General features: G+C 47.9%; 1 protein-coding gene across 2 annotated transcripts in view; it reads left to right on the forward strand.

Annotated features, from left to right (window-relative positions):
* The window catches only part of EED (embryonic ectoderm development), a 119,938-nt gene that overhangs the window by 85,748 nt on the left and 14,147 nt on the right, over positions 1-20,043 (forward strand). For both annotated transcript variants that reach the window (XM_086933972.1, XM_086933973.1), the window contains exons 11-12: positions 9,332-9,490; positions 13,269-13,342. In XM_086933972.1, the coding sequence (XP_086790098.1) occupies positions 9,332-9,490; positions 13,269-13,342 (233 nt within the window). The remainder of the gene's footprint in view (positions 1-9,331; positions 9,491-13,268; positions 13,343-20,043) is intronic.

A 20,043-nucleotide genomic window follows, 5' to 3' on the forward strand; every position in this document is an offset into this window, starting at 1 on the left:
GTAGAGTGCCTAATTCATCTGCTTGTTTCTCCGTAGCCCATTCATCATCTGGAAAAAATGTGCGTTTTCAACTTTTTCTTTTTTCAATAGTTTTTGTTCAGTGGTTAAGACAATTCCACCATGTGAGCCCAAGGCATTATCTTGATTTACAATCATTCCTAGAGGTCATCCTGTTCGTTGAATGCTGACCAAGTACAGATGCATTCCATAGATCTGAAAGAAACACGTTAGTGTTAGATTCCTTACCTTAGAATATCCCCAGGCGTCAGTCTGGATCCGGAAACTTTTGCGTAGCAGTACCCCTGCGCGTCGGTAGGCGTCGTCTGCAGGCGTCCCCTGCGGCTCCGCGTCCGTCGTCGGCGTCGTGCGCCGTGATGACGTCGCTGGAGTACATAGACGCCGCCTCCGCGCGCTGACGTCAGTTCTTCTTTTTTCCGCGCCAGTGGACGCAGATCTGGAAGAGCAGTACTCCGGTCTTTGACCAAGTTTTTCGACTTTTTTCTCTATTGTGCCTGATAGGATGCCTGGATTTAAGAATTGCGATGACTGTGAGCGCACGATGTCGGTCACAGACCATCACCGCCTCTGCCTCCGGTGTCTGGGCCCCGACCACGACGTGGAATCGTGCCTCGACTGCCGGGCCCTTACCAACAAGGCTAGGCGGGAGCGGTCCCGCAAGCTGCTGGAGCTCCGGGTGTCGGCCCCACGTCGGGACCGGGAGCGGTCCCGGTCCGGCCGGAGGTCGGGGGAGCGTTCGAGGGAGCGGTCGCGGAGCCGCGCTGGGCGCTCCGGAAGTCGACACCACTCGTCAGGCTCGTCAGGTAGGAAGCACAAGAAGTCGGGGCGTCGTCATCGTACCCCCGACTCCCCCCGACGCTCGCGCGATGCGGCCGGGGGCTCGGGTGACCCCAACCCCGCGGCTCCGCGAGAGTCGCCGGCGCGGCCTGCCTCATACCCTCCGGTCCCTGGGCATGGCGCGACGCCTGAGGAGATCGAGGCGTTCCTCATGGCCATGAGGGCGCTCGCTTCTCCGACGGGGCCTACGGCGCCTTCGGGCCCAGTGCTACCGTCTGGGGGCCCTGGCGGTTCGGGTGTCCCTGCCTCGGCGCCGTCGGGTGCTCCGGGCCCGGCGTCGCCGACGGCTCCGACCCCGGCGCCGCAGGGGCCTTCGGGATCGGCGCCGGCTGGTCTTCCGGCCTCCCCGGCGCCGTTGCCATCGGGGTTACCCCCGGCGCCGTCCCCGCGCGGCGCCGGTTCTCCACTGCCGGTTCCGGCCGGCGGTGGGGTTCCGGCGCCGGCTCCGGGCGGCGCCGTCCCCTTACCTTCTCCGACGCCGGACGCGGCGCCGGATGGGCGTCGCACGACGCCGGTCCCGGCGCCGATGGGGCCCATGAACCCCGAGGAGCCGGTCTTCATCATTGACTCCGAATACGGAGAGGATGAGGAGTACGGTGAAGGTTGGGAGGGGTCCGAGGACCCTCTGGCTCGCGAGTGCCAGTATGACCCGGACTGGACGGGTGACTTGGGGGATGCCAGTGGTTTGGACGACTCCCCTAACCCTGGTTTGATCTCTCCTCCAACCGTGGCATCGGTGGAGGGAGCTGCCTATTCTGTGGTGCTGATGAGGGCTGCCAAGGCCTTAAACCTTGAGCTCCCCGTCGCGGCCGTGAGGCCTAACATCCTCACCGAGGTCTTCAAGCCGCAGTCATGCCCTTTGGAGCCTCTGCTGCCGTTTAATGAAGCCTTGTCTGACGTTCTGTTGGGCACGTGGTCCAGGCCCGCTTCAGGTGCGCCTGTTGATCGGAACGTGGCCAGGCGCCACCGTCCTTGTCCGGACGACCCCAAGTACCTGTCTACCCACCCCACTCCTGAGAGTCTGGTGATCCAGGCCTCGACCTCCCAGTCCGCATTCCCGTCGGCCCCGCCCGACCGGGAATCCAAGAGGTATGACCAGTTTGGAAAGAAGGTCTTCTCGTCCATTAGTTTGGGCCTGCGGTCTTGCAACACCGCCTGCCTCTTGGGCCGCTACACCCACTCTGTGTGGGATACGGTCGCGGAGCTGCTGCCAGAATGCCCCATGGAGGTGCGGGCAAAGCTCGGTCAAGCTGTAGCTGAGGGCCGGGATGCAGCGAAATATTCCATTCGGTGTGGTCTTGATACGACCGACTCGCTGGGCAGGGCTATGTCTACGACGGTGGCGATTCGCCGTCACGCCTGGCTGAGATCCGCCAATTTTTCGGCTGATGTCCAAAATACCCTGATGGACATGCCGTTTGATGGCTGTCACCTGTTCGGTGACAAAGCGGACCACGCGCTGGAACGCTTCAAGGACTCCAGGGTCACGGCCAAGTCCTTGGGTCTCTCGACCCAGCGTCAGCAACCGGGTTCGTTTCGTCCCTTTCGTGGCCAAGGAAGGGGCGCCCCCACACGTGCTGCCAGCCACGCGCCGCAACAATCCTTCCAACGCGGTGGCGGCCGTGGAAACCGCCGTGGTGGCGGTCGGGGACAAAGGCGGGGTCAGACCACACCTTCCCCCGCAGCATCTACCCCAAAATCCTCCTAGTCCGTGCTTTCGGCCCCATGTGACGCCAGTGGGTGGCAGGGTTCGCCATCACCACGCTCACTGGCGCACGATCACTTCGGACAGGTGGGTGCTGCAAATTGTCCGAAGGGGCTACTCCCTCCCCTTCGAGACCTCTCCTCCAGCCATGCCACCGCAGAACCACCGTGTGTCGGGGGACCACTTGACACTTCTGCAGGAGGAAGTTACGGCCCTCTTGGCCAAGGGGGCCATCGAGCGCGTTCCTGGGCCAGAAGTAGGGCGTGGTTGTTATTCCCACTACTTTCTGGTGCCCAAGAAGGACAAGGGGGGCCTACGTCCTATCTTGGATCTAAGGAACGTCAACGGCTTCCTCCGGAAGGAGAAGTTCAAGATGTTGACGTTCGCTCAGGTCTTGGCTGCTCTAGACCCGCAAGACTGGATGGTAGCGTTGGACTTGCAGGACGCCTATTTTCACATCCCCGTCCTGCCGGCCCACCGGCGTTACCTGCGGTTCACGGTAGGCCAGGAGCACTTTCAGTTTATCGTGCTCCCCTTCGGCCTTACCAGCGCCCCACGGGTGTTCACAAAGGTGATGGCGGTGGTCGCAGCCCATCTGCGCAGGTTAGGGGTTTCAGTCTTCCCCTACCTAGACGACTGGTTGTTGAAGGCGGGCTCGCCCCAGACAGTCGTCCACCACCTTCAGATGACGGCAGACCTCTTGCACGGCCTGGGGTTCTCCATCAACGTGCCGAAATCACACCTGTGTCCCTCTCAAAAGCTCCTTTTCATCGGAGCGGTTCTGGACTCGGCGCAGTTTCGGGTTTATCCTCCGGAACGGCGGGTTCGGGATATTCAGGCTTTGATTCCCATCTTTCAGCCGCTATCCCGAGTCTCGGTCAGGTTGACGCTGCGGCTGCTGGGACTGATGGCTTCCTGCATCCTTCTGGTGCATCACGCCAGGTGGCGGATGCGGGCTCTGCAGTGGGACCTGAAGTTTCAGTGGGCCCAGCATCAGGGCAACTTGTCCGACCACGTCTTGATCTCGGAGGGCACTGCGAGACAACTGCAGTGGTGGCTTACGGACCGCGATTGGGTCAGGGGCAAGTCCCTCTCCCTTCCCCAACCGGAGCACGTTGTCGTGACGGACGCGTCCCTCCAGGGCTGGGGTGGCCACTTGGGAGAGGCAGAGATCAGGGGCATCTGGTCTCCGGCGGAGTCCCGGCTCCATATCAATCTGTTGGAGCTACGGGCGATTCGTCTGGCACTGAAGGCATTCCTCCCCTTTGTCAACGGGAGTGTAGTGCAGGTGTTCACCGACAACACCACCGCCATGTGGTACTGCAACAAACAGGGCGGTGTGGGGTCGTGGACCCTTTGCCAGGAGGCTCTGCGCCTCTGGCAATGGCTGGAACGTCAGGGCGTGACTCTGACGGTTCAACACCTGGCAGGTTCTCTGAACGCCAGGGCGGACGAACTCAGCCGTCGGTGCTCGATGGATCACGAATGGCGTCTGAACTCGGACGTGGCGCAAGGCATCTTTCTGCAGTGGGGAGAGCCTTGGTTAGATCTATTCGCCACAGAAGAGAACGCGCAATGTCATCAGTTCTGCGCGTTGGAGTTTCCAAGACGGCACTCGCACGGCGACGCCTTTCGGCGCGAGTGGAGTTGCGGTCTGTTATACGCCTTTCCGCCTATACCACTTCTGCCCAGAGTGCTGAAGAAGATCAGGCGCGACCGGGCCCAAGTTATCCTTGTGGCTCCGGACTGGGCTCGAAGGTACTGGTATCCCGAGCTACTCAGCATGTCAGTCGGTCCCCCGATCCGCCTGCCCCTTCAGGAGGACCTTCTGTCGCAGCAGCAGGGGACGGTCCTCCACCCGAACCTGTCCAGTCTCCACCTCCATGCTTGGAGATTGAGCGGCGGCAGTTGAGGCCATTTGACTTGCCTCCTGAAGTCTGTGATGTTATTCTGGCAGCCAGGCGTCCCTCCACTAAGTCGGTATACGCCTGTCGGTGGAACAGATTTGTGGCATGGTGCACAGCAAAGGCTGTGGATCCTCTTTCTGCCCCTCTTTCGGAGGTTCTTCTGTTTCTTCTTTCTCTTGCCCAGCAGGGCTCTGCTCTGGGCACTATCAAGGGCTACCTTTCTGCCCTTTCAGCCTTTTTGAGGCTTCCTGATCAACCTTCTTTGTTCAAATCCCCGATTGTAACTCGATTCTTGAAAGGCATCACTCACATGTTTCCACCTGTTCCGTTTGTGATGCCTCAGTGGGATTTGAACCTGGTTCTAACTTTCCTGATGTGCGCTCCCTTTGAGCCCCTTCATTCTTGCCCTCTCCGTCTCCTGACTTTAAAGACGGCTTTCCTGGTTGCCATCACCTCTGCCAGGAGGGTGAGTGAGCTCCAGGCTCTTTCTGTCCAACCTCCTTTCCTGTCCATTCATCCTGACAAGGTGGTTCTGAGGACTAGACCTTCTTTCCTGCCCAAGGTTGTTTCGGCCTTTCACATCGGGCAGTCCATCACCCTCCCTTCCTTCTTCCCGCCTCCGCATCCTTCAAAGGATGAAGAGCGGCTCCATCGTCTGGACCCAAAACGTGCGCTTTCATTTTACATGGATCGCACACGCCAGTTCCGGGTGGATGACCAACTGTTTGTTGGCTACGTGGGTGCGAAGAAGGGACGGGCGGTTTGTAAACGAACCATCTCTCGATGGGTCGTCCTCTGCATCAAAGCGTGCTACTCTTTGGCTCGGAAGGAGCCTCCTGTTGGGCTGAGGGCCCATTCCACTCGGGCCACGGCGGCTACTACTGCCCTGGGCCGGGGAGTCCCCTTGCAGGACATTTGCCAGGCGGCTACGTGGGCCTCGCTGCACACCTTTGCGAGGCACTACTGCCTGGACAGTCAAGTCCGGAGGGATGGCTTCTTTGGCCGTTCTGTCCTCCAGGACTTTCTGGTGTAGTTTTGTATTGGTTCGCAGACCCACCACCGGGGTTGGTATTGCTGGGGTATGTATTCTAAGGTAAGGAATCTAACACTAACGTGTTTCTTTCAGATGAACAAGTTACTTACCTTCGGTAACGATATATCTGTAAGAAACATTAGTTAGTGTTAGATTCCTTACCGAACCCACCCATCCTCCCCGTTCTGCGAACTGATACCTAGGGTTAAGGTCATCCCTTTCAGGGCCCTAGTTTGTACATGGCACCAGTGTTGGTTCTCTCATGGCTCTGCGTCTCCTGGCGCGGAAAAGCTGTGTGCAAAGAACTGACGTCAGCGCGCGGAGGCGGCGTCTATGTACTCCAGCGACGTCATCACGGCGCACGACGCCGACGACGGACGCGGAGCCGCAGGGGACGCCTGCAGACGACGCCTACCGACGCGCAGGGGTACTGCTACGCAAAAGTTTCCGGATCCAGACTGACGCCTGGGGATATTCTAAGGTAAGGAATCTAACACTAACTAATGTTTCTTACAGATATATCGTTACCGAAGGTAAGTAACTTGTTCGTTAGTGGGAAAGAGACAGAGACTGGGTGGAGAAGGAGGTGTGGGCTGTGAGGAGAATGATCACTGAAAAGGCTCACATATGTGGGACACTGATTAGGCAATGAAGTGGGTGGGATTTGGAAGTTATGATGAGGGAACATATAGTATTGTGTACAAACGTGTTGCTGATGCTCCTCATATAAGGGTTTTTAGAGGAGTCTTCTTCAAGGCTCTGGCGAGGACTTGTAGCAGCTCTATCTGTCATAGATCCCACCAACTTACTTAACACCCTCAAAGCCTCCTTTTATGAGGATGATGTCATACCTTCGTCCTTCATCAAAGCTCTTGCTTTGGACGCTGTCATCCTCCTACTCAACCATTGTCAATTACCACACTCGTAAAGAATCCTACATTAGACCTGAATGAGTTTGCCAAACCCCACCTCCATGGCATAAAAAAATATATGGACAGGGGGACTAGGCCACTCCCTCCGCTCTACCTCCTCCTCACTCTCATACATCACTCCCTCTACCATACATACCATGTCCTCCACCTTCAGCGGAGGGGTCACAACATTCTTCCTATGGGGAAGGCAGCTCATTGTACCTATGCCTCATGTACTCCGTGCCCCCTATGATGCTGAACACAGCGACGACTTGTGGGTCTACTGATATCGATTCTCCTGGTAAAAACCCTTAGCTCTACCTGGCGAAAACGTCCTCACCTGTTGAAACCACCTTGTACCACCAGGCTATGCACAGATCGGCTACTTTTCATAAAGTGAATATTCAAGTCTGCAAGACTATGACTTCCTTGTTGAAACACTTTCAGAAACCCAACTCATCCTCCAGTTACTCCCCATACTAAAGGGGATGCTCAAGACAGCATCTGAGACCTTCCAAGAGCCGGTCATGGCCTTGATACCTGGGATCGACACATACAAACCCTCACCCAGTGACCCACCCTACATCCCCACACAATAGTGGTCCACACTGCGGAAATGTGTGAAGGCTGAGGTTACAAGTGACACCACCATCTGACAAGGAGAGTAAATGGATTGAATCAGTGGCCATGAGGGTGGCAGTACAATATGCCACACCCTGATTGATTGCTAATTCAGTTATCTTTCTCATCAGACAGAACAGGGTGCATTGGGATGAGATGGAGGTACTCCTCCAACACCTCCCTAAGCACTATAGACCTCCTGGGTAAGAGCTGGTTACTGAAGGCAAAACCATCTCAAACGCCACCATCGGCTGCGCTCTTGCTCTTGGCGCAGCTTACACTGTGGCCAGTGGTGTGAATACCAGCATGCTGGTCAGGCATCATGACCAACTCAGTTCCTCTGGCTTTAAGCCAGTGGTCCAACAGCATCTGCTGAACCTACCGCTAAAGGGTGAACACCTCTTCGGACCCCAGTTAGGCTAGGTGCTTGAAAAGCTGAAAAGGGACACTGACACAGCCAAGGTGATTGGTGTCCTTCGAATATCCACCCCACAGACAGGTCACAGCATAGGGGAGAGCAGTAAAACCACTTTCCAGACTCTCCTACCAGAAGCAGCAACAATAATACCACCAGCAGTCAACTTGGAGGGTTTTCAACAGGAGGTTACAGAGGTAACCATCACTGAGAGGCTCGACTAATGGACCTGCTTTCTCCAAGCAGTGACTACCTTCCACTCACCCTGATCACACTACGCCTGTCGGAATGACTACAGGAGTTTCTCCCTCGCTGGGAATCTGCTCCGACTAATAGGTCCTCCATCATAAAACAAGGTGACTGCCTGGAGCTAACTGCAATCCCACCAAACACCTTTCCCGTGCAACATCGGCGCCTTCTTCAGGAAGAGGCTCAGGTGCTTATCTTTTAAAGATACACAAGAACCAGTACTATTGCAAATTCGAGGCAAAGGGGTGTATTCCCTGTACTTTCTCATCACCAAAAACGGTGTCTCTAAAGCTAGTAATCGACCTAGGGCCCTTCAACAAGTACATCCTCTCAGAAAATTTCTACATGGTCACTCTGCAAGATGTCATTCATCCGTCTGCTACGTCTATGCTACTTCATGATGGCTCTTTATCTTAAGGACACCTACTTTAACAAACCCATCCAGCCTGCTTTTGGGAGTGGACTAAATTTGTAGACCTCAGGAGGTTGTAGCTACAAGTTCAGAGTAGAAACACTACCCACAGGTTCTACTCCTGTACTTCCATGTTGGAAACAAAAAATGTGCTAGAATAAAACTTGAGACCTCATGAAAGAGACTCTTTCTAAATATGATCTTCAGAAAATGATTACTGCTTGGATATTGCAATATCCACAAAAAGGAATCCTTTTATCTGGAACGAAGATAAAGGAAGGTATAATGCTCCCCTTTCAAAGAAAAAGGTGATGGGTGAAATACGTTCAAATGTCTTAGCCACTGGCAATCCTTCCTGCTGTATTCAGTCCAACATTTTGTTCTGCACACTGAGACTAAGAATCAACCCCATGCAAATCCATCTGACATTTACTTTGATAGGAACAGTTTGAGCTGGCAGATCAGCGGCCCACTGTCTGGGAACACATGCCCCCCCAGACTGTGTGAAACAGCTAATGGTTTTAGACTGGCTCTTTGTTCATGGCACTAACCAAATTGAGTTGCATTCTCTGTAAATTAGATGCTATTATTTAGGACCACTAAGCAACAAAATGGTGCAACAATGACCTTAGTATTCGTATATGTCAGGAGATGGAATAGGAAGCTGATCCTCAGGTGGTGTTCTTATCCGCCTTTAACACCTTTGCTTACAGAAATCTGAGCCATCTGCAAACTATTTTCCTGTTGTGAAATTAAATAAAGACATATTTTAAGTACTCCTTTAATTTTCTCTTTCGCTTTAAGTACCGTATATGGCCAAGGAAAGAAACTATTTTAATTTTCTTTTATATTTTATCGATTGATTGCACTGTCCTGAATTGCCTTAAAACGAGTTTTAGATGGAACACTTACAAAAAATATTTGTACCCTATGATTCATCTCGCCTACATTTTACAAATACACCTAAAGATGAAAAAATAGTAGTTCACTAAATGCAAAAATGCAAATGGCTTTATATTTTGACTTAATAAAAAAAATGCATGTATATGTATCATAGTCAAATGTTTCAGAAAATGTCAGTGATTTTCATTGAGACCCTTTGAAAAGCTGTTGGTAAATCATACCAACCTCTTTTCAAAACCTATAGTTACAAATGGAGCACTATTGTTGTACAGCTCAAACGTATGTAAAAAGCAGTGTTTCTTCTTGTGCTTCCTCTGCAGTCTTGTGAAAATGCCATTGTGTGCTGGAAGCCAGGAAAAATGGACGATGACATTGATAATATCAGATCCAGCGAGTCAAATGTGACCATCCTTGGACGATTTGACTACAGTCAATGTGATATTTGGTATATGAGGTTTTCAATGGATTTCTGGCAAAAGGTGAGATGCTGTTTTTGTTGACTTTGTGATTTAGAATCCACCAGCAATCTAACTATAATTCAGTCTGTGGTAATGCAGATAGAGAGCGTAACGTGTGCTTCTTTCCATCACCATTTTAATCATTTGTATTTGAATTCGTAAAAGCAGTGGTTTTCATTTTCCTGTTTAAGATCAGTTATTAATGAATGAATGAATGAAATGTGCTCCAAAGTAATTAATGCACTTAGTATGCTCAATATATCTAATTCTTCCTGAGGTGCATTTCTTTCAAAGCTTATTGTGCAATGGCCATTGAAGCTCTCTGTAGTATGAGGTTTCTAATGCACTAAAATATTAGGTACGCAAAAGGTGGCTGCATATCTGAGCTGCCTTCAGCACTGTACAATCCAAGTGATTCTCTTGCTATCAAATCATTTCTTAAAAATCTGGCCATGTCATGAAAATGAAGTGCCTTCTGGACCTAGAAGTATTTTTATGCTACTTAATTATTTTCTGTACATGTAGCCTCTGCTATTGAGTTATCAGCGACTATGTACCTTGGAGCAGGTTGAGTACTCTTGTCATATTGTCTTCAGCATCTGAGTGCCTTACCTGTTAAATAAGCTGGACAAAAAGAAAGCATGTTTTTCTTTTGAGGACCCCTCTGGATTCCACTTATCTTTGATGTTTCTCTTATGGGATAAAGGACCCCTAATGTGTATGAACTCTGCAGTCCTGCTTGTTGTAATTGTCTCATATGTACTTGAAGTACATTTAAGCTGTCTGTTGACTTTCCTCCCAGTTGGCACTTTTGCTAGATTAAGACTAACCTTTCTCCAAATGGAGAATATATCTGCATTTTAGGACGATTGCTTGTTTACCTTGCTCCTTGTGCCCTTTGACAAATACTCCTCCGTTCCAAGGGGCTACCTCAGTGACAACTAAGTGAATAGTGTCACTGTCACTCCTAGGACAAGCAATGGAATCTAGGTCGATGACTGGAAATTTTCACGTTGCAGGCTAGATTCACTGAAGTGCTGGTCTGTGAATAAATAAGCATCAGGCTAACATGGAAGTGAGGTTTTTCAACAATGAGATCCAACTTGTGGACTATTTGGGCGTAACAGGTGAACCATGGAGAGGCTGGTGGTAGTTCACCAGACATGTTCTGTTCTACCATGACAGTTTATCTCAGACTAATGGTCCCACAAGTCGATCCAAGACCATGGGTGATACATTTTATAACCTTCCTGATTGCTCTTCACCCTGATGCACTTTTGTGTCGGATTGCAGATTGGGTTAATTTGCATCAAGAAATTGTTTTATCAGTCTTATGAGTGTCTCGTTGCTGCCTTCAGAAGTCCGTGGGACACTTTGGTAGTCCTTCTCTTTATCCGGCAGCTACTTTGAGTTTTTAGCTGTGGCTTTTGAACTGAGGAAAGCCTCTGTTTTGACCTGTAGACAGAGGAGCCATAATGTGCGACAATTTTAGTGCAGCGATGCGTGGAAACACTCAAAGCGTTGTACTAACCCGCTCTGTGTGGCATTTGGCAGGGCTGGGGATGTGGTGTAATTTCGAGAGCTGCCGACTTTGGAGCTGGGGACACCAGGTTCGAGTCTCCGGCTCTGTAATACTGTGCATTCCCAAAAAATAATGTAGACACATGACAATTCTTAATTAAAGCAATGGCCTTAAAAGGAGCTATTGTAGTAATTATTACATGTAAACTCACTCTACTTCTGTCTACACTTCTGTCTACAGGTCGACGGGCTCTGCTCTAAGTACAGCATTGTACACTGCCAGAGCTAATAGGAAAATATTTGTAAAGTTTCAAAACCTTCTGTCACACAAAAAAATACAAGCCCAATCCTCCTTGAAACAAAGCCCAAAATCGAACAAACATCCAACTAAAAAATTGCCCAACAGACGATCGATATCGAATTGCTAAAAGCCTATAAATATATAAGCAATGAAGCAAGAGGCACTGCACAAGAGGTTGCATTAATATAAGTTTGGAATTTAGAGGAGGAAGAAGGGAGAATAGCTATATTTAAATGCAATCGGCTATGGTGCTGAAGTTGAACACAGGCAACCAGTAACCGAACAGGAAACCAAGAATAAGATAGTCCCACACAGAACAGATGAACTGTAGCATAATGACAGTACTTAGTCCCTGCTGCATGGGAGGAACTGAAGAGAAAAAAGAGGGACAAAGAGGCAAGACTGACCACAACCAAGGAAGGATTTTTAAAGGACACTGACATAGACAAACCAAAGGCAAGCAATGGGTGGAGTTAGAATTCCACAAAGCAGTTACTACAGGTTGCTAAGCGACAGCGCAAGCGTGCCTTAGCTCGACCTAGAAATAGTAGGAAGAAAACAATTCCGGACCCAACCTTTGAATGGCGGACTAATGCAAAGAATGTGAAACCAAAAATTCTTCAAGCTGCTAAACTACACTGACTGGTAAACTATGTTTTCTTCAGCCTGTGCTAGCCATTCCAAGTATATACTGGGACCTTTAAGGGCATACTCGAGTGAGCTGGACACTGATAACAGAAATGGAACCTTTTTCCATAAACTTGGGTCGGGCTTAGACTGGGAGTTAGTTCATCTCCAGAGGTGGGGTAAAGGAAGATGTAATGTGCAGTGTGGCCTTAATCCCGAAGTTTTTTTATAACTTGTCATAAGCCATTAGCAGTCGCTACTAGGTAGTTATAGTTGGGACCTACTTTCCATAGGAAGAGCGTTTTATTTGCCAATAACTTTGGCGCCGTTTGACAAATCCTCGCTATTTTCCAAACTAGTTTGCTACTCCTTTAGCTGCGGTCTTGAAAATTCCGGAGTGATTGGTAAAGTGTAGACCGAGAAAAAGGGGAGGAGGGTGGGGGTGGGGGGGGGGGGGGGTACAGAGATCCCACAGGACCACCTCGGGGCCACAACAGCATTATTTTTTTTTCCAGAAGAAGTGCAATCTCCTAGTGCTAAGTTATTAACTAGCCAATGGGTGGGCCAGGTCCCAAGGACATTTTCGGAATACAAAAAGTCACCCCCCTCTCTTCCTGGGGCTTACTAACGCCCCTGGGACCACCGCCTTCCCGGGGGCTTAATTTCAGGTAAATGCAGGAGAGTCCCATATGTCCTCCCCGCTGCCCCAGGGACCACTACCTCCCTAGGGCTTATATTTTTATATTTGCAGGGGGCTCTTGGAACCCTAAGTCCTGGGGGCCGCCACCTCCCCCGGGCGTTGTGTAAATAATGCAGGGGGTGTGTGGACGTGCCCCCGGGGACTGCATCTCCCTGCTGGAAAATTTAAGCAAGGAGGGGGACTTCGCGGTCCTCCTCCTGGAGCTATACATGTCCCTGGATATTCGTTTTGGTGGCAGGTTTAGTGATAATGAATTGTAGGTAGCTGTTTAACATTTGAAGTGGTGGTCCAATTTATCATACAGTACAGTTGAGGGCAAGTCTTTTAATTTACCTCCAATGCTAGTGCATTTTGCGTATTGCTTGGGCCTTTAAATGTGACTTAAATTGGAACCTTTGAATTATTGCTTGTCAATCTGAGAAGTGTCCCCTAGATTGCAGCACATATACTTTTCTTATCCAACTTGAAGACAAACCTTACAACAATTATAATCTTACACCACCAGTGATAGAAAATATCGAACAATCTTATGTCCTTTCTGGTGTAAAAACCTTATACCAAATTCCCAGATCTGTAAATCTAGTACATTGATTAATAGACTGCCATTGTGGTTTAAAAAAAGTCTTTAAACATTTTTCTTTCTTTCAAAGATGTTGGCGCTGGGAAATCAAGTTGGGAAACTCTATGTTTGGGACTTGGAAGTGGAAGACCCTCATAAAGCTAAGTATGTTCTGATAAAACGTTATCCTTTACATATGTTTAGAGCAGTATATTGGCTCATAATGATATTGTTCTGTAAGCGAATTGATGCCTTGCAACATAAGCCCATCATTTGATTGTAATGATTAATACAAGCTATGTGGTAGATATGGCTATTGAAGAACCCATGTGCTAACCTAATGTGGCTTACCAAAACTTGGAGTGCATTGGTGTGTCATGGTGCTAGAAATAAATGTGTTTATTTTGATGGTTCTTTATGAATGCACCTTAGCCTCCTGATGCGGTTCTAGAGTTTAACATGAGGGACTTGTGTGTCAAGTACAAAACCTATAGGTATTCGTCACGAGCCACTAATGTAGTAGTGTGCAGGTGTTTTCTGAAAGACTCAACAGAGGTCCTGCAGGAAATTGATGCGCGGTGTTTAGAGAGTAAGGCTCAGCGGCAAAGGATTACTGCGGTTAGCTCCAAAATCATTTAGTTGAGAGGCAGTGGTTTGACGCATGCATCATGAAGTGCCCAGGTGTTTATGCCAGAATGACCGAACAGCAGGTAAGCTACCAGACTCAACTCTGTAGAGGCCACTTATTCTTAAAGAAATACTGCTTTTGTAAAAGGATTACTACAAAAATGTGAAGGTGACAGTGGCGTGTAATAAATGCTAGTACATACATAATAATCAGGAAAAGAATTAGTCCAACAAACAGTAAAGTGTACTCAATGGAAAGATAACACAATGTCACTCAGATGGTGTACAGTATATAAGAAACAACTCCCTGATATACAGAAGATATATATTCAATGTCCAGAGCACCACCAATTAAGTAGTATGCAGTCCGTTAGTGTCACAGGTCCAAATTTGTACAACGAAAACCACACTTAACAAAGTAACTACAAGAGACTGATGGTTTCAGTTGTTATATTAAACTCTGGGTTTGATATATATCTTTTAATATATATCTTTTGCAAAACAATGACTGGTAAATCTACGTATAGGAAAAAGCAAGACCGGCTGAGAGGCCAATAGCACAGCTTCCCAGAAGAGACAAATTAATGACACGGAAGGCAATGTCTTAGTCACCAGCAACTTTATTCCAGATCTTGACAGTTTGTCTATGTTTGAGGTGGTGACTGCCAGGAAGCAAGGCATGAACAGTAACCACTTTTAAAGCAAACATTTAGGATTCAGCCATAGGAAAGCATACATATTGGACCTCATGCACCCGCCCATTGGGGCCCTGGCTATTGTTGAACTATTGGGGACCGGGTGCCTAACCATTTCCCATAATTGCAATTCTCGTCCTTTTTAAATAACCTATCAAACTATTCTAGACAACAATTTCATGCAAGGTCACAGTATGTGCATTATTTTTAAAAAGGGGACATCTCTTACTGAACCATAAATCTTCCCTTCTGTGTACCTTCCTTTGAAGTGAATGCACCCCAAAAAGTATCCCAACATGCATCTTGATGGGCTCCCTCCCATGCCTTTCAGCTGAATATCTGGTTTGCAAAGAGTGATCTTGCTTTATAAGCCTTTTTTTATAGACCTCTCTAGCAATCAGTGTTATTTTTGCAGCCGAGTCAAACAGCATGCACACCAACACATTCTCTATTTTGACCACCTCTAAACAACCACCTTCACTAGTCTCCATTAGCTGCAAGGTTATCTCACGATCTATCTTAATAAGCTATTTCCTGAAATGTATTCTTAGAATTCCCTCTTCTACAACATTTTGTTCCATTACCTTTCTCCCACACGTTTTGCAAGTAACTTTCCATCCATCACATTCCTTCTTATTGGCCAAATGCCCATTATCACCACATCCAACGAACAAACTCTGAAATTTCTTTCTCCCTTTCTTTCTCAAGATTATGTTGAGCAGATTGCTCTTTTTTTGTTTTGTAAGATTTGGCAACCTGTATTTCTCCTTTTTTATTACTAGCAGCTTGGAACCCCAAGTCCTGGGGACCGCCAACTCCCCCGGGCGTTGTGTGAATAATGATGGGGGTGTGGACGTCCCCCCGCTGTATCTTCTCTGCACAGGCTAACTAAGCTCACGTGTCTTAGCAACTGTGAGTAGTTGTTAATGAAAGATTATCCTTTTGCCAAAAGGATTTTTTTTTCCGAATTGCAGCCCAGTACTTCCTTGACTGAAGAAGCATTACATAAACTAGCTCTTTTTAGAGCATGGAGTTTCACTTGGGAAGGTGAAAACCAGCTGTCCCTCTCTGTTACTCTGTATCTCTTTCCCCACCTCCAGAGATTACCAGCTTGAAAGTTGGATTCATAACTGCTGAGTAGGAGAGAGCTCATTTACAGTGTAAGGAAGAGCTAAGCTTGCTGTGTTTTCAGTGTTTTTCCCCTTGAATGTCTGAGAAGTGGGTGATTAGCAGGAACTCATGTATGCTAAGGACGTTCTAAAACACCATTAAGGTGATGGAATCCTTTGTAGAGATGCCCTCTTTTAACGGAGCTAATTCCAGTCTTGTCTACTGGCGTACATAATTACCAACCAGTTGTGGAGGAGAGAACCTGATCTAAGATTTCTGGCATTCACATAAATGAAAACATAATTTGCTTCTCCAGTATTGGGGTATCTTTCATAGATTCACATGCTTGAGTTATTCCCCGTGGAAGTGGGAGACCCACGGTACATAAAAAGCAGTAAGTAATTACTCTTAAAGTTAGTAGAGAAAAAACATTCATATTAATATCCCGTCCTAGTCATTAGGTATGGTCCAAACATCAGGCAACAGTACCTTGTAGAACCCTCTCCACAGTGGCTCCAGGCTCTCAGATTTTCAACCTCATGTCGTGTGAAGGGAGTCTCCCTGAGCTCTGCTCAGTACTTTCTCTTGGCCTTCTAGGTTTCTACAGATCTTCAGTTCAACGTGTCATCTTCTAAAAGATCTCTCTTCAAGCATTGTGACTTGTTGGAAACTCAGACTTCATTCAGATGATTCCCACCAGAAGTGCATCTACTGCCTTCACCCTGATCACCTGGTGAGACTAAAATTTGCAGGACTTACTCTCAAATGACCCATGAGAGATAGAGAATGACTTCGTCTTCTGTGGCTACAGAAGATTAAAACTAAAGACAATCCTGTTTGATTGTAAGTGATTCCTCACTAAAAACTACAGCTTCTAAGAAAAGGGCTAGTGAGGCGGAGCTTTATCTTTTTAAGGCTGCTAAGATATTGAAAAAGCATCATCACACCTCAAAACCTGAAGATCAGCCTTCATCTTTAAAAAAAGGAACTAGCCTCTCACGGGTCAGTCTGTGCCATCTACGCCTTCTTAATACTCTTCAAAAATTAAGCAGAAGTCAAGGTCTCTCCCAGAGACATGCTTACCTCCTAAAGATATTCCTTCAACAAAGCAGTTGACGCAGTCGGCAAGAACTTCCGTGACTACGACTTATACTTTCTCTTCACCTCAGGCTAAGATAATCAGGTCATTTGCATCCTCTCTGTTGACGTTAGTCTATGAGGGTGCAACCTTCATTGAAGACAACTTCATCTACTTAGTTGACGAAAAAGAAAGTAATTCTGTCAGGATCATAGTCAACTGAAACTTCGTCGCCGCTGCGGCTATCAGCGGCCCTGAAAAACTAGTCTCTTTCAGTGATGTTATTCTGGACGATGGTAGACACGTCGACGGTAGCCTCGTTGACGGTAGATGAAGACTTCAGATGTAGAAACTCGTCGACGGAAGAACTGTTGACGTAAACTTAATCCACGACCACCTCGTCGGTGGTTGGTTTGACTTGGTGGTTGATGCTAGAACCATCGATAAAGTTGTCCACGGGCAATACAGGACTTCTGCCTGAGAGAACACCTTCACAGGAAGTAAAATGGCCTATTCATACTTCCTCAAGTAAAGTATCTCCCTGTCCTCCAGGGCAAATATTCAATTACGGAGCAGATGAGGAGCAATCAGAAGATGATGGTATGTTTGGGTTGGGCCTTCTCATTAAATTTCAGGAGGAGGTAGATGAGGACTGTATTACCCTCAGGCCCCCAACCAGGATAGACAGAGGGAACAAATACTCCAAATGCCTGTTTCTCTGGTCTCAAACTTGCAGCATTTGGTACAAAATTACTACCACAGATTCCCTCCTTCAGAGCCGGCGTCCTCAGTTCCCCCAGATTACCATTACGCAGCCTTCTTTAATAATTAGATCTTCCCCTCCTGCTTCTCCATTACCTACAGCAACACAGCAACAGGACCAGGAGGTTCATACAACTGATGAGGAGAGAGAAGAGGGAGAGTTGGATGAGATATGCCTTCCCAACAAAGGGATGACTGTCCGATTCAGACACCTTCGCCTTCCACTCTTACCTCCAATAGATTCACCACCTGAGGATCTAGGGGGCTTCCATACCCTTATGGAATAAGCGGCAAGGAGATTTCAGCTCCCCATTTATTTTTTATTTTATTTAGAAAGTTTTATATAGCGCGAACAGGATCTTTGCAGATATCAGAGCGCTTTACACGGCTGGGAATGCCAGCAAGAGAGTGGTTACACATAAGTAGTACAGCACATCAATAATACAAATATAACAGTTAAATGTGTGCATAGATAGTCAGTAGCATCAATAATACAGGTGAGATACATAGTCATAGAATTCGAACAAAGTAATACAGGTCGGAGTAGGGTCTTTCCAAATCCACGCTAATAGGTCAAGTGTATTTGGCCATAAAAATAGCTTTTACTTCTTTCTTAAAAAGTGTGAAGGAGGAGATGAGCCTGGTTTCAGGAGGGAGTGAGTTCCAGATCCTGGGTGCCATTCCTGAGAGAGCGTTTATAGGTTTTTACCTTCCGGAATCTTCGAGGTTTTAGCAGAAGATTGTCTGTGCCTCTAGTGTTTCTAGAGCCGCCAGAGATTGACAGCTTCTGAGTGAGGTATCTGGGAGAGCTCATGGTAACTAAACAAGCTGTTTCCTGTATGACTTCAAGGAACAAACCAAGGGACCAATTCGCTCTATTCCCATAGTAAACTTCATATGGCAAGAAGGCTTAAAAGTCATGAAAACACAAGCCTCAATTCCAGCAGTATTGCTCAAGTTGAGGAGAAAATATAAAGCTCCTAATAATTCGCCTGCCTGACTTATTGGACAACCCAAGCCGGATTCTGTGATTTCACAAGCGGCTCAATGTCGTTCCAGAAATCCTACTTCTCCACTTTCAGCCAGATAGAGATTGGAGGTGTCTCGACCATCGGTAAACAAATTCCACCATGGCAGCAACCACTGTTCAAATTCTCTTGCCCTTCTGAGTATATACGACTGCCAAATGTTGGATATTTCACAGTTTATAGAAATGTTACCAGAGGAATCCAAAGCAGAGGTGCTTACGATTCTGCAAGAGGGGGAAAGGATCTCGGCTGAGAATAAAGACTGCGCAGTGGATGTTTCTTCCAGAGGATTCAGTCAATTGGCTGGGGCACCATTCCTTAGGCATTGGGGCTGGCTAAAGGATACTTCTTTCAGATAAGAAGTTCTAACGAAGGTAATTGACATGCCCTATGAAGGTGTATCAGTATTTGGTCACGAAATCAATGCCCTTCAAACAATCAAAAAGGACACGTATACTGCAAAGTCTCTTGGCACTCCTCAGTTCAGGAAGCAGCCCTTTTGTGGGGCAAGAGGACGTGGTTTGTCCTCCTTTCTGACAGGTTACAGCCAGTACAAGCAGTACCAGCCACACCAGGGTCAATCACAATACCCATCACAACTTTAGCAGTTGTTTAAACCACCTCCTGCCGCTTCCAACAGACACTCCAGAGGAAAGACTGCCTTCAAAGGCAGAGAAAACTCCCAAGAAGCAGTGACAAGCGCCCCCTGCCGGCCACAGTTCCCATCAATTCTGTCAAAGTTGGTTGAAGAATTTCCCTTTTCCTTCCTGAATGGTCTACTATAACAATGGACAGATGGGTTTTAGATCTAGTTTTTAACGGTTATACTTTGGAATTTCTGAAGATTCCTTTAAACTGCCCTCCCAGAGGCCCTCCTCATCAAAACTTTTTTTTTCAGATAAAGAATGTTTAACAAGCATTTGCAATGCAATAGATCTCGCATTTACGAGATCTAGAGCGATTGGCATTGTAAATGACAATGTCTTTAATTCATGTGTTATTAAAACCGCTAATCAACGAGGAGAAATCGGAGGTGCTCCTGTTTGGAGCGTTTCCTGCGGGTTTTAGAGCCAGACTGTGGCCACCGGACTTTCCGCCCCCTCAATCAGACAAGGGCCTTGCAAAAAATTTTGGGGTTTGGTTCGAGGAAAATTTGACTTTTGCGACGCATGTCAAAAAACTTACAGGGACTTGTTTTGGCATACTTAAAACCCTGCGAAAATTCCTCCCCCCTTATGCCTGCGGAGGCCAAAGAAACAGTAGTCCGGGCATTGATCCTTTCTCGGTTGGATTATTCCAACGCGCTTTTAGTTGGATGTCCAGGCTATCTGATAAAAAAGCTACAGGTAGTACAAAACGTGGCTGCCTGGCTCCTACTGGGTCTCTCTTCCAGGCAGAGTGTGCGGGTCCATCTCCGCCACCTTCATTGGCTCCCAGTTGAGGCCCGTCTGAAATTCAAAATGCTGGCTATTGTCCAACGGGCCTTGAATGGATTGGGCCCACTCTATCTGCAGAAGCGCTTTGCTTTCTATATCCCTTCTAGGATTCTGCGGTCTTCGGGCCAAC

The sequence above is a fragment of the Lissotriton vulgaris genome, chromosome 8 (assembly GCF_964263255.1).
Source record: "Lissotriton vulgaris chromosome 8, aLisVul1.2, whole genome shotgun sequence".
NCBI classification, from domain to species: Eukaryota; Metazoa; Chordata; class Amphibia; order Caudata; family Salamandridae; genus Lissotriton; species Lissotriton vulgaris.